The 15,061-nt window shown below is 42.2% G+C and overlaps 1 protein-coding gene across 2 annotated transcripts in view; it reads right to left on the bottom strand.

Annotated features, from left to right (window-relative positions):
• The window catches only part of LOC133578904 (netrin receptor UNC5C-like), a 637,428-nt gene that overhangs the window by 35,805 nt on the left and 586,562 nt on the right, over window positions 1–15,061 (bottom strand). For both annotated transcript variants that reach the window (XM_061933431.1, XM_061933438.1), the window contains one exon: window positions 615–783. In XM_061933431.1, coding sequence (XP_061789415.1) covers window positions 615–783 — 169 coding nt within the window. The remainder of the gene's footprint in view (window positions 1–614; window positions 784–15,061) is intronic.

Genomic DNA, 15,061 nt, shown 5'->3' with positions numbered 1-15,061 from the left:
ATATATATATATATATATATATACATGTACATATATATGTGTGTGTGTATATATATTGAACATTTTGTCAAACACATTTTTCATTGATATGGATTACGTGTTTATCGACCCAGCCTTACAGGCAGTTCTAATGTGTCAATAAATCTATCAGTCAATCGATTGTCTTAGGAACATGTTTCTAAACTTCACAAACACACAAAAGGAGGTCCACAGCGCTGCGGCCCTGAATAAAACTGAATATGACTGTTGTATTGATTATAAAATGTTGAGGATATACAGTACGCATGTATTAATGTCTTTCAAAGCATTTTGAAAACAACCCATAGGGGGTGCCACAACTATCATGTAAAAACAAAAAAGAGGACAGCCTATCTTGCTATCCTACAGCACCTTCTTTGCTACATTGTTTAATTTTCCTGTCATAAAAAAAGTGTGCTTAACTAGAAATGGACGCCCACAATGTACCCACAATGCATATTCAGGATGTTTTGAACAATGCGGGCCAACACACAAGCGCCATTATAGCCTGATTGTTGTGCAAGCTCGTGGTAAAGTTGGTAAATGTCAGTTTACTTGTTGAAATGTCAAATATTGTTTGGTAACTCAAGTCTTACCTCCCACTCGCCCATGGCCAGCTGATTCTTCAGCTGGATGAGCCAGTCCTCCTGCACGTTGTCAGCACAATGGTGGATGGTGAGGATCACGGGTCGGGTCAGCAGAGCTCCTGGAGGTCCACAGCTCACCACCGGACTCAGCGCAGTCTGGACGTCCTCCACCGGGGGTCTGCGGAAGACGGATAAGGACATGAGGCCGAGGCGCTTCTTTTACGAAAAAAGCTCACTACTGTCCCTCGGGAAGTCCTGTGGGGAGTGCTCAGAGAGTATGGGGTATTGGACTGTCTGATTGTGGTGGTCCGCTCCCTGTATGCTCAGTGCCAGAGCTTGGTCCGCATTGCCGGCAGTAAGTCGGACACGTTTCCAGTGAGGGTTGGACTCCGCCAAGGCTGCCCTTTGTCACCGATTCTGTTCATAACTTTTATGGACAGAATTTCTAGGCGCAGTCAAGGCGTTGAGGGGATCCGGTTTGGTGGCTGCAGGATTAGGTCTCTGCTTTTTGCAGATGATGTGGTCCTGATGGCTTCATCTGGCCAGTATCTTCAGCTCTCATTGGATCGGTTCGCAGCTGAGTGTGAAGTGACTGGGATGAGAATCAGCACCTCCAAGTCCGAGTCCATGGTTCTCGCCCGGAAAAGGGTGGAGTGTCATCTCCGGGTTGGGGAGGAGATCTTGCCCCAAGTGGAGGAGTTCAAGTACCTCGGAGTCTTGTTCACGAGTGAGGGAAGAGTGGATTGTGAGATCGACAGGCGGATCGGTGCGGCGTCTTCAGTAATGCGGACGCTGTATCGATCCGTTGTGGTGAAGAAGGAGCTGAGCCGGAAGGCAAAGCTCTCAATTTACCGGTCGATCTACGTTCCCATCCTCACCTATGGTCATGAGCTTTGGGTTATGACTGAAAGGACAAGATCACGGGTACAAGCGGCCGAAATGAGTTTCCTCCGCCGGGTGGCGGGGCTCTCCCTTAGAGATAGGGTGAGAAGCTCTGCCATCCGGGAGGAGCTCAAAGTAAAGCCGTTGCTCCTCCACATCGAGAGGAGCCAGATGATGGGAGCCAGGATGCCACCCGAACGCCTCCCGAGGGAGGTGTTTAGGGCACGTCCGACCGGTAGGAGGCCGCGGGGAAGACCCAGGACACGTTGGGAAGACTATGTCTCCCGGCTGGCCTGGGAACGCCTCGGGGTCCCACAGGAAGAGCTGGACGAAGTGGCTGCGGAGAAGGAAGTCTGGGCTTACCTGCTTAGGCTGCTGCCCCCGCTACCCGACCTCGGATAAGCGGAAGAAGATGGATGGATGGATGGATACTGCCGCTTGTGGTGAGTTTTGAGTATTGCAGCCTTTTTTCACTTCAATCATTTTAACCCTTGTGTGGTGTTCGGATCTGTGGGACCCGTTTTCATTTTTTATTAAAAGAAAAATGATACAATTAATAAATTTTTCAAACTGAGACTCACTGACTTTGGCTCATTTTCTGTGAAGAACATATATCACAATACATGTTTAATGACCACACACCATACAACTACCCTACACATTTCTATTACATAGAAGATGTCCGGGTCTAATAGAAGTGTGGAAATTGATGTTCTGTGTACCACACACACACACACACACACACACACACACACACACACACACACACACACACACACACACACACACACACACACACACACACACACACACACACACACACAGCATGCCTAGACAGGAGGAGGACAGAGTGTAGGTACACAGTACATCAGAGGGTCAAATGTGCGAGAAAATGAGAGCAGACAGTGTTGACAAACAGTGTTGCAACCTTGTGTGGGAACCCGCAGGTGCAGAAACACAAAAGAAAAATCCCTGTGGGATGCAGAAACTGGCAGAGAAATTTTCCGTGCAACGTTCATATTGTTGTTACTCAGCCAGCGTTTAAGGGTCTGATGGACCCGTTGCATTTTGTGGCTTTTAATGCCTCACAATCAAACACTTTTATGTTAAAATACTGAGCAGATGTTTACTGGGATAAGGTAAACATATGTTTAGTCTTTTAACATAAATTGTTTGATTGTGAGAGTTTTTTTTGTTTCATGTCCGTAGTTTATGCTAAGTCTTAGCTTTTGTTTCCTGCGTTAACCCTTGTGTAATGTTCATATTGTTGTTACTCAGCCAGCGTTTGTGGGTCTGATGGACCCGTTGCATTTTGTGGCTTTTAATGCCTCACAATCAAACACTTTTATGTTAAAATACTGAGCATATGTTTATTGGGATAAGGTAAACATATGTTCAGTATTTTAACATAAAAGTGTTTGATTATGAGGCATTAAAAGCCACAAAATGCAACGGGTCCATCAGACCCACAAACGCTGGCTGAGTAACAACAATAAGAACATTACACAAGGGTTAAATGTATCATTTATTAGTAAATGGCATAATAAAACCATATAATCAGACACTTGCACTGCAGGTACTGACTGAAAAACTGTTTTGGTACTCACGTTTACCAACATAAACATCATGATTTATTAAAGGTGACTGTAACACAAGGGTGTCCAGTGTCCACACCATTTTTCACCCACTAGTGCATAGTGAAAAATAGCATCCACTGGGGCACTTTGATATTTTTTATATACAGTAGAGTAAAAGGATTCGTATTGTCCCATTTCTGGGTGGATCTCACTTGGGGAGGGCGCAGTTGATTATTTTGCTGAAAATGATGGAAAGTGCCACTCTACACAGCAAATAATGCTGTGGTCAAAGTTGGAATTGCCACACAACACAGTTTAAAACATGCAACACTACTATCATAGACTTAGACACGCTTTATTGATCCACAAGGGAAATTGTTATAAGGCCGCTGAAGTGGACAGTGCACCCCAAATTCACGTTTCATGTGTCGGGCAAACTGCAACAAATAAGGCCGTAATTAAAAAAAATTTGGAACAAATTTAAACATCTACCTGTCAGAAAAATTGTATGTTGTCATGTCTGTGTTGATCATGTTTTTGTTTGGCCATGTGCAGTTTGTTTTTTGGACACTTTCTTAGTTCCTGGTTGTTCACTCCCTTGTTTTGTTTCCATAGCAACCCATTAGTTTTCACCTGTCATGTCACGCACCTGTTTCACGTTTTGAGTCACGCACCTGTTGTTAATAGTGTCTGTGTTATTTAAGCTTTTCATTTTCTGTTGGTCAGGGTGGCGACATCACATTTATGCTCTGCACACTTTATGATCACTCTTCTTCATGTCATGTTCACAGTTCCAAGCCAAGTAAGTTTTTGTTTCTTGTTCATAGTTTTCCGCCTTTGTGTGCGCCTTTTGTTTCCATAGCCAAGTTGTTTTACCTCCGCCTTTTGTTTATACCTTTTTGAGCTTTTTGAGTTTAGATATTAAACATGTACTCACACTCACGTCTTGCCCGCGCCAATTTTCCGTTGCCTTCCGGAAAAACAAACCCCAAGGACCAAGTCTTGACATATGTAAATTATCAAAAAAACTTTCCGTTCTCTGAGTTCCCAGTGAACAGACAAGAGGCTGTCTTGGTTGCACCAAGCCAAAGGCTTGGAAAATTCCGCTGTGTACGACGGGAGGAGACGGGAGGGGTTATCTATTGTCATCCAACACCTGCCCAAGCGCGATCCAGGACCAGTCTAAGCCCGAGGCATCTTTTTCTTTTGTGTTAATGTGACCAAAAACAAGGGCTGTTTACATACCCCCCATTCCTTTAGAAACAGCTGTTGTTGTGTAAACAGGGAATATCCAAATAAAAGAGGAGTTGAAACCTTTTTTTTCGTCAGAGCGTGGGTGACACTGTAAGAGGTTACAGGTCGACACGTTTCTCCTCAAATTGAGCAACATTTGAATTCTGTCTCTGTTTATTTCCTTGCTTCTTGTCTTGTTTAATAGATGTCATCGATGTTTGAACCTGACATCTTCCATCCATTTTCTACCGCTTGTCCTTTTCGGTGTCGCGGGGGGGTGCTGGAGCCTATCCAAGCTGCATTCGGGTGGTAGGCGGGGTACACCCAAATATATTACATATACTGTATATTTACAAACAAAGCTTTGTGTTAATGTTAGTCGTTAGTATCAACTCTTTAGTTTGTTATCCTGATGTTTTGCCTTTCTGCTCTATTTTTCCCATTTTTGCATATAAAAAAGTATTTGTACATATTTGCGTCAAAAAAAAAAGAGCCCCAGGCCGTGCCTTGCCGTGACGCAAAAACATTTTCCCCATTGAACTGTCGGCTGGCGAGGAAAGTAAAAAATACGGACGTCTCTGAAAGCGCCATCCAGTTCCTTTAAGCAGTCTAGACTTATAAGTGCCATTTTCTTTTTCTTTTTTTTGTTGTTGTTGTTGTTTTGGCCAGCACTGCTTGAAGCAGCACTAATCCTCTGCTGTATTATCGATTGCGCTGCTGGAGCTCATTAATGACTCATGAAGGAGTTGACGTGGGCAAGAGAAGATGAAATAAACATTCCATCAAGGAGGCAAACTGTACTGCAGTCTTTGGCATATTATCTAATGCAGACAGGGGTTGCCACTTAATCCATTAGGCCATTGCTGATGTGTAATTGTGCATTTTGCAGCACTGACTGAAGGGTTATTACTATACAAGAAGAAAATATCACAAACAATCATTAAAGTAATCATTTGCTGACATAACTAAGCAAAAATGACTGTTTTTTTCCAGATCAGGATAAAAGTGCACATTATTTGTCTACAGTGGTACCTTAAGTTAAGAGTGTTTTGAGATAAGAGCTGTCTCTCCGCTAATTGCCATGCTTCAAGGTCATGTTATGCTTCAGTTACAAGCATCACCGCCATCAGTCAGCGGAGCGAACGTTACAGTGAACCCCACAACATCGAGCATTAGCTTACAGCTAGAAATGGACATAACTTTGTTTTTCAAGCCTGAGTGTGAAGGACTCTGCTAAGAATAGGAAGTGGACGATAGGCATTGAATTAAATAAATAAATCATCAGAAACAGACACAGCGTGTCGGCAACTTGGCAAGGCAATTTGAGTGTTCCACCGCTAGTCTGCGCCATACTGAAGCAGAAAGATGTAACACCAGCCGAGAATGGTAAAATTACATTTATTCGTGAAAATATGGAGAAGCTGGTGACGAATGGAACGGACATGTCGTTGCAATGTCTGCTCGCGGAAAAACACAAATCCTAATCTACGATTTGACTCCCTCGAATGGCCTTGACGCTGCAACAACAGGAGCAGGCTGTTCTGAAAACATCCCCGAGGACGCCTCAATGATGGATGCTTTTGACCTCCCTCCCTCCCTCCTTGACGACACCTGGAGTCAAATTTTGCTTGCATGCAGAATGGCCCCGGGCCTATGGACACTACATCAACACACCCAAGACAATGGGCATATACACAAACACCCCCTCTCCCCCACCCCACGCCTTCACCACCGCTTGATTCCCCTTCGGGGTGATGGACGGCTGGCAGCGCTTCATAGCAGCAGTCGACCTCCAGGGCCCCAACTCCCCCGCCCCCTCTGCTGCGAGTTGTCGTGATTAAATGTAACATGTTTATGTGTGCATGGCCCACTACAGACTAGGTCCCCTTAAGAGCCCAGTCTAGATTGTATTTTTTTACTCATCTTCTTCCCCAGCGTTTTACCCTTTTCCCACCTTTGACGGGGCGCTTCGTGGTGACCCATCAGCGTTCCTGTTCTGTAACCCTGTACATTGTTTGTTTGTCTAATCTTGAACGGGTTTGTGCTGAGAACATAGTTTCATTGTACTTGTGCAATGACAACAAAGACCTATCCTATCCTAAGCCGATACTGTAGGAGTCCACTCTCCAAAGTAAATGCTGTACATTCTTGTTACATTACTTCATAAACTACAGTAGTTATTTGGAGTACATTCTATAATAATGTTTTTATACATGATTTCTTGGCGGAGTCCAACCCTCACTGGGAACGTGTCCGACTTACTGCCGGCAATGCGGACCAAGCTCTGGCACTGAGCATACAGTGGCGGCGGCGGCACTGAGCATACATACAGCGCCGGCGGCGGCACTGAGCATACAGACGGCGGCGGGCCGAGGCCCGCCGCCGTCCCCCCCCTCTCCGCGAGGCCCTGAGACTTCTGTGTTTCCCCGAGAACCGCGCGTCACCGCCGGGCCCGCGCCGCCGTCGGGCTGCAGCCCGAGCGTCGGTCGCGGGGCACCTGCCTGTGCCGCGGACTGCCACAATCGGACAGTCCGATACCCATACTCTCTGAGCACTCCCCACAGGACTTCCCGAGGGACACGGTCGAATGCCTTCTCCAAGTCCACAAAACACATGTAGACTGGTTGGGCAAACTCCCATGCACCCTCAAGGACCCTGCCGAGAGGCTGCCCTTTGTCACCGATTCTGTTCATAACTTTTATGGACAGAATTTCTAGGCACAGTCAAGGCGTTGAGGGGATCCGGTTTGGTGGCTGCAGGATTAGGTCTCTGCTTTTTGCAGATGATGTGGTCCTGATGACTTCATCTGGCCAGGATCTTCAGCTCTCGCTGGATCGGTTCGCAGCTGAGTGTGAAGCGACTGGGATGAGAATCAGCACCTCCAAGTGCCATCTCCGGGTTGGGGAGGGGATCTTGCCCCAAGTGGAGGAGTTCAAGTACCTCGGAGTCTTGTTCACGAGTGAGGGAAGAGTGGATCGTGAGATCGACCGGCGGATCGGTGCGGCGTCTTCAGTAATGCGGACGCTGTATCGATCCGTTGTGGTGAAGAAGGAGCTGAGCCGGAAGGCAAAGCTCTCAATTTACCGGTCACCCTATCTCTAAGGGAGAGCCCCGCCACCCGGCGGAGGAAACTCATTTCGGCCACTTGTACCCGTGATCTTGTCCTTTCGGTCATAACCCAAAGCTCATGACCATTGAGGATGGGAGCGTAGATCGATCGGTAAATTGAGAGCTTTGCCTTCCGGCTCAGCTCCTTCTTCACCACAACGGATCGATACCGTGTTCGCATTTCTGAAGACGCCGCACCAATCCGCCTGTCGATCTCACGATCCACTCTTCCCCCACTCATGAACAAGACTCCGAGGTACTTGAACCTTGAACTCCTCCACGTTTTACAAACGGCCATACTTTTAGCCAATTGAACATTTATTTTTTGTAATATTCGGAGGTGCGTTGTTGGTAAACTCTTTCAGTGCTGTCTGCTGTGTTGCTGTGTCGTCAGTCGCAAACAAGAACGGTACTCTCACATTACGTCATCAAGTCTCGCAAGAATCGAGCAGCCATATTTTGTATCAGATCTACAATAAACCCATTCATGACTTTCCGACCGATCCATACTAAATCCAGATCAATCCAGAGGCTTGCCAAACTATGTATTTATTTCTCTAAAGTTAAAAAAATCAGTCATTGGTTTGTCTTGATTAATTTGTTAAACCCCTAAGAAATAGCTTTTGAGCTCATGTATTTGCAGAGGCACATGTATCCCTCAGGTCTGGCATCCCTGGTAGTCTTGTGAACGTCTGGTTTCTGTGTGAAGTTGCAACATGCCTTGCATGTGTTTTTGCCATCTGCAGCATTTGTTTTTGATGCTGCAGTGTTTATGGGATAGCAGCATTTTTGATTTGCAACCCTTTCCTGTTCAATGGTTTATGGTTTGTGTGTTTTTTTGGTGTTGAATCATTTTGGTGTTTGGAATGTTTCGGATGCATATGTTGGCCACTTTCTTAAATACATTCTTTTTTGACATTATTTTTTTTAGTTGAAAGCAGGAAAAATACAACATAATTCACACTTTTAGTTTATTTTGTTGTACATTTCTCTACCTTGTGAGGCCTCTCTCGTACTGAAAATATACACCATTTATGGAGTTGGAATAACGATTTTCCTCTCAAATGTCCTGCAGAGAGTGACTCATGCACTGCATTTGGTAGCAGAGGATTATATAGGACATGCCATAGAAAAGAAAAACAGACTAATCCTCAGAATAGCCACCGGCATGAAAATTCATGCAATAATACCAGTCCGGGATGTTTGCATATTCTTTAAAAGGCTGGATTATTTTATTTATTTATTTGTTAATTTTTTTTTAGCTCTGAATGCAGTGTGGGTTTTCACCAAAATGTAAAAACATCCTTGGATTAACACCAACATAAATTGTGGTTGATATACAAAGTCTCTCTATTAATGTTTCAGCAGAACCAATTAACAAAGTAAAAACTATGAAATTAGTAAACAATTTATTGCAAATAATACCTACAATCTAACACAAAATTGGTTTAAATTAGTAACATGTAATTAAATCATACTATTGAGGTTTAGGTCGATGTATAAAATATGAAAATTTAATACAAAATAAAATAATTTATTAAGTACTGATTTCATTATTTTCTTGATTTGATTCATTATTCCACAATTTAATTGATTATTTACAATTTAATGATTTAAAAAAAAAAATTTTTATGAACTTGTGTGTCAGCACTTCATGAATGTATTTATGCGTCAAACTCAGTCATTGAGTCATCCTAACACCTGATTTGTTACCCGACAATTCCACTTGTCTATGGAATTTTCCAACTAGAGAAGCAGAAGAGTATACTGTATGTATATGTATATATATATATATATATATATATATATATATATATATATATATATATATTTGTATTTATTTATTTATATATATATATACGGTATATATATATATATTTGTATTTATTTATATATATATATATATATATATATATATATATATATATATATATATATATATATATATATATATATATATATTTGTATTTATATATATACATATATATATATATATATATATATATATATATATACATATATATATATAAATACAAATATATATATATATATATATATATATACATACAGTATATGGGCAGCAAGGTGTAACAGCGCTGCCTGCAGGAGCAAAGGTCACCGCCTCTGTCCATGGTGCTGAAGAGTCAGAGCACCATCAGACGAGGGCGTGGCAGTGCTGACGGCGAGACACAGCTGGCAGGTGATTAGATTTCACAGGTGGTACGTGTTAATCAAATCATCTGTTGTCTTTAACAGTAAGCGGCCGGGAGCAGGAGGGGAGAGAGGATACGGACGTGACTGAAAAGTCACGTTCTGCTGGAGAAAGACTTTGATAAAATATATGTACATTAAAACTTTGTTCAACTTGGCACGCCTGGCTCCTGTGAAGTATATGTCAGTGGTACCGCTAGGAAGCGAGCTCTACACAGGGGTTAGTGCATGTGCCTCCCAATACGAAGGTCCTGGGTTCGATCCCCGGGCTTGGAGTCTTTCTGTGTGGAGTTTGCATGTTCTCTCCGTGACTGCGTGGGTTCCCTCCGGGTACTCCGGCTTCCTCCCGCCTCCAAAAACATGCACCTGGGGATAGGTTGATTGGCAACACTAAATCGGCCCTAGTGTGTGAATGTGAGTGTGAATGTTGTCTGTCTATCTGTGTTGGCCCAGCGATGAGGTGGCGACTTGTCCGGGGTGTACCTGCCACCCCGGAAGGGACACGCGGTAGAAAATGTATGGATTGATGGATATACAGTAGAGATGTCCAATAATGGCTTTTTTGCCGATATCCGATATTCCGATATTATTCAACTCTTAATTACCGATTCTGATATCAACCGATACCGATATATACAGTCGTGGAATTAACACATTATTATGCCTAATTATGTTGTGATGCCCCGCTGGATGCATTAAATAATGTAACAAGGTTTTCCAACATAAGTCAACTCAAGTTATGGAAAAGAAATGCCAACATGGCACTGCCATATTTATTATTGAAGTCACAAAGTGCAATATTTTTTTTAACATGCCTCAAAACAGCAGCTTGGAATTTGGGACATGGTCTCCCTGAGAGAGCATGAGGAGGTGGAGTTGGGCGGGGTAGGGGGTGGCGGGGGGTGTATATTGTAGCGTACCGGAAGAGTTAGTGCTGCAAGGGGTTCTGGGTATTTGATCTGTTGTGTTTATGTTGTGTTACGGTGCAGATGTTCTCCCGAAATATGTTTGTCATTCTTGTTTGGTGTGGGTTCACAGTGTGGCGCATATTTGTAACAGTGTTCAAGTTGTTTATACGGCCACCCTCAGTGTGACCTGTATGGCTGTTGACCAAGTGTGCATTCATTCTATTGTGTGTGTGAAAAGCCGTAGATATTATGTGATTGGGCCGGCACGCAAAGGCAGTACCTTTAAGGTTTATTGGCGCTCTGTACTTCTCCCTACGTCCGTGTACCACTCCGTACAGCGGCGTTTTAAAAAGTCATACATTTTACTTTTTGAAACCGATAGCGATAATTTCCCATATTAAATTTTAAAACATTTATCGGCCGATAATATCAGCAGTCCGATATTATCGGACATCTCTAATATACAGTATGTATATATATATATATATATATATATATGCACACATACTGTATATGTATTGGCTATATATAAATTACATGCAGTCGGCCAAACTTTTTCAGCCCAATGCAGCCCGCAAGTCAAAAGGTTTGGACACCCCTGATCTAATGTCTTGGACTTGTCACACCTACCGACTCAGAAATGTTATAATGAAACAAGATTTAACAACTGGACAGGAGTTCTCATAATCAGCTCATTTTCAAATGTTGCAATAAAAAAATAAATGTTATCATGAAAAACAATTAATATCTGTTATCACACACAAAAGTAATAAAAATGGGTTGTGGGGGGGCGTGGCCTGCGGACCTGCAGCGAATCAATCAAACAATCAATCAATGTTTATTTATATAGCCCTAAATCACAAGTGTCTCAAAGGGCTGCACAAGCCACAACGACAAGCAAAGCAAGCCAGGACCGGCTTCGAGATCAGCGACAGGTGCGTAGATGACTCAGCTGGGAGTGTTTTTCTGATCACCTGCCGCTCTGTTAAAGGCAGCAGTCGGGAAGGAGAGAGGGATTGTCGTTGGTGGAGGACGAGCACGAGACGAGACGAGAGGGGAGAGAGCGAGAGCGAGATTGACAGACACGAAAGACATTTGCTGAAAAGCATAAAAGAGACTGAAGAGAAACCATTCGTGTGCTCACTTGGGAAAAAGACGACGGCTGAAAAGCCTGAGAGAGAGACTTTGCACAATCCGACACAAGTTTGTTGTAAAATAAACATTGGTGTAACCCTGTGTAAAGATGTTCGGTGGTCCAAAGAACCCGGAGGAGCAAGACCTCCACATGGGTATTGTTGAGTACCGGTATCAAATCCCAGGTACCAGGAATTAGTACTGCATCGGTTCGAATGTGAACTAGTATTCACCCACTTTGGCTTCAGAAGTGATGACAAACATGTAAATAATGAGACTAATAACTTGTTTGGCCGTACTGTCCAAACTACACTGCAAAAACTGAAATCTAAGTAAGATTAAATATCTCAAATAAGGGTGATATTTGATTATTTTCTGTCTAATAAGATCATTCTTCTCACTAAGCAGATTTTATGTCAAGAGTGTTTTACTTGTTTTAAGGGTTTTGGTCCTAAATGATCTCAGTAAGATATTACAGCTTGTTGCTGAGATTTGATGACCTATATTGAGTAAAACATGCTTGAAACTAGAATATCAACTGTTGCAAAGCTGTGTCATCAACACTCACAAGTATAAAACTACTTTTTTAAAGTAATCATTTCTTATTTCAAGCATGTAAATAAAAAATCATGACTTTGACACAATTGTGTCTCATATTTACAACAGATGACAGCCAAATGGACATAGAAGTACAGTTGGCACAGTACAGTAAACTGACAGTTAATATTTAAACTTTTAACATGTGAAATTTCTAACAATTTTGAACAGAAATAGTTCATGCACATTCAGGTAAATTCCTCAAAATTACAATAAAAAATTTTTTGGCCGGGGGCCGGGCTGTATATATGCGCACTAATTGACTGAAAGAGCAGGCACTTGGCGTGATGATGTCATGTTATCAATTGAAAAACACATCTTTAGACCATATGATTTGCCTGAGCGGCTAGGAGACCCCGAGAGTAACAAGCGCTTGCCTTGTTGCCTTTCCATTAAGAACAATAAATTAGTTTTTAGTATAAGTTTGCTGGTTTCAAGAAATTTAATGCAGAGTGCATATCATTATGTCAAGATAATGGCACTAGCATTTACTTCATTTAAGAATATTTTTCAACATATTGAGCAAAAAGGTCTTTTTTTTTCTACCAAGAAAAGTGCACTTGTTATTAGTGAGAATATACTTATTTTAAGGTATTTTGGGGTTCATTGAGGTTAGCTAATTAGGGCCCGCAAGGCCCATTGTAAAAGGAATCCCAACGGGAGTCCTTTTACAATGGGACAGAGGACCCTATTGAATTTGTAAGGTTTTATTATTCTTTATTCTTTATTATTCTTCCGCCGCCTCTTTGAGCTGTAATTTGACCAACTTAACATGCTTCAAAACTCACCATATTTGACCCACACATCAGGACCTGCGAAAATTGCCTTTTAATAAGAAAACCGAACCACAAAACTCACAATTGCGCTCTAGCGCCCCCTAGGAAAAAAAAAACTGCCTGTAACTCCCACTAGGAAGGTCGGGAGAGACATGAAACAAAAACCTCTATGTAGGTCTGACTTAGACCTAGATTTCATAATTGTACATCCTCGGGCAAAAATCAACAGAAAGTTGGCAATTCCCCCTTCAAGACAAAAATGTACTAAAAACAGTCCCTTTTGCCTCTTTGAGCTGTAATTTGACCCCCTTAACATGCTTCAAAACTCACCAAACTGGACACACACATTTGGACTGGCAAAAATTGTGATCTAATAAGTTTGCTGGTTTCAAGAAATGTAATGCAGAGTGCATATCATTATGTCAAGATAATGGCACTAGCATTTACTTCATTTAAGAATATTTTTCAACATATTGAGCAAAAAGGTCTTTTTTTTTTCTACCAAGTAAAGTGCACTTGTTATTAGTGAGAATATACTTATTTTAAGGTATTTTGGGGTTCATTGAGGTTAGCTCTGCGGGCCCATTGTAAAAGGAATCCCAACGGGAGTCCTTTTACAATGGGACAGAGGACCCTATTGAATTTGTAAGGTTTTATTATTCTTTATTCTTTATTATTCTGCCGCCGCCTCTTTGAGCTGTAATTTGACTATGTTTCAAAACTCACCATATTTGACCCACACATCAGGACCTGCGAAAATAGCCTTTTAATAAAAAAACCGAACCACAAAACTCAAAATTGCGCTCTAGCGCCCCCTAGGGAAAAAAAACTGCCTGTAACTCCCACTAGGAAGGTCGGAGAGACATGAAACAAAAACCTCTATGTAGGTCTGACTTAAGACCTAGATTTCATAATTGTACATCCTCGGGCAAAAATCAACAGAAAGTTGGCAATTCCCCCTTCAAGACAAAAATGTACTAAAAACAGTCCCTTTTGCCTCTTTGAGCTGTAATTTGACCCCCTTAACATGCTTCAAAACTCACCAAACTGGACACACACATTTGGACTGGCAAAAATTGTGATCTAATAAGTTTGCTGGTTTCAAGAAATGTAATGCAGAGTGCATATCATTATGTCAAGATAATGGCACTAGCATTTACTTCATTTAAGAATATTTTTCAACATATTGAGCAAAAAGGTCTTTTTTTTTTCTACCAAGAAAAGTGCACTTGTTATTAGTGAGAATATACTTATTTTAAGGTATTTTGGGGTTCATTGAGGTTAGCTCTGCGGGCCCATTGTAAAAGGAATCCCAACGGGAGTCCTTTTACAATGGGACAGAGGACCCTATTGAATTTGTAAGGTTTTATTATTCTTTATTCTTTATTATTCTGCCGCCGCCTCTTTGAGCTGTAATTTGACCATGTTTCAAAACTCACCATATTTGACCCACACATCAGGACCTGCGAAAATAGCCTTTTAATAAAAAAACCGAACCACAAAACTCAAAATTGCGCTCTAGCGCCCCCTAGGAAAAAAAAACTGCCTGTAACTCCCACTAGGAAGGTTGGAGAGACATGAAACAAAAACCTCTATGTAGGTCTGACTTAAGACCTAGATTTCATAATTGTACATCCTCGGGCAAAAATCAACAGAAAGTTGGCAATTCCCCCTTCAAGATAAAAATGTACTAAAAACAGTCACTTTTGCCTCTTTGAGCTGTAATTTGACCCCCTTAACACATACTTGCCAACCCTACCGGATTTTACGGGAGACTCCCGAAATTCAGCGCCTCTCCCGAAAACCTCCCGGGACAAATTTTCTCCCGAAAATCTCCCGAAATTCAGGCGGAGCTGGAAGCCACGACCACTCCAGCTCCATGTGGACCTGAATGACGTCAGGTGCGCAACACCACGTAAATCGTTGGCCAACCAAAAAGTAACCCCAGTACGCTATAGCCAACATTCACCAGGAGATGGCAACAGACAAACATAGATCACTATTACATTCCTCCCCTTTTAGAAATGTAT

This window comes from Nerophis lumbriciformis, linkage group LG03 (genome assembly GCF_033978685.3).
Source record: "Nerophis lumbriciformis linkage group LG03, RoL_Nlum_v2.1, whole genome shotgun sequence".
NCBI lineage: Eukaryota > Metazoa > Chordata > Actinopteri > Syngnathiformes > Syngnathidae > Nerophis > Nerophis lumbriciformis.
Note: the sequence above shows the minus strand (reverse complement) of the source record. Positions and strands in the feature narration are given on the sequence as shown.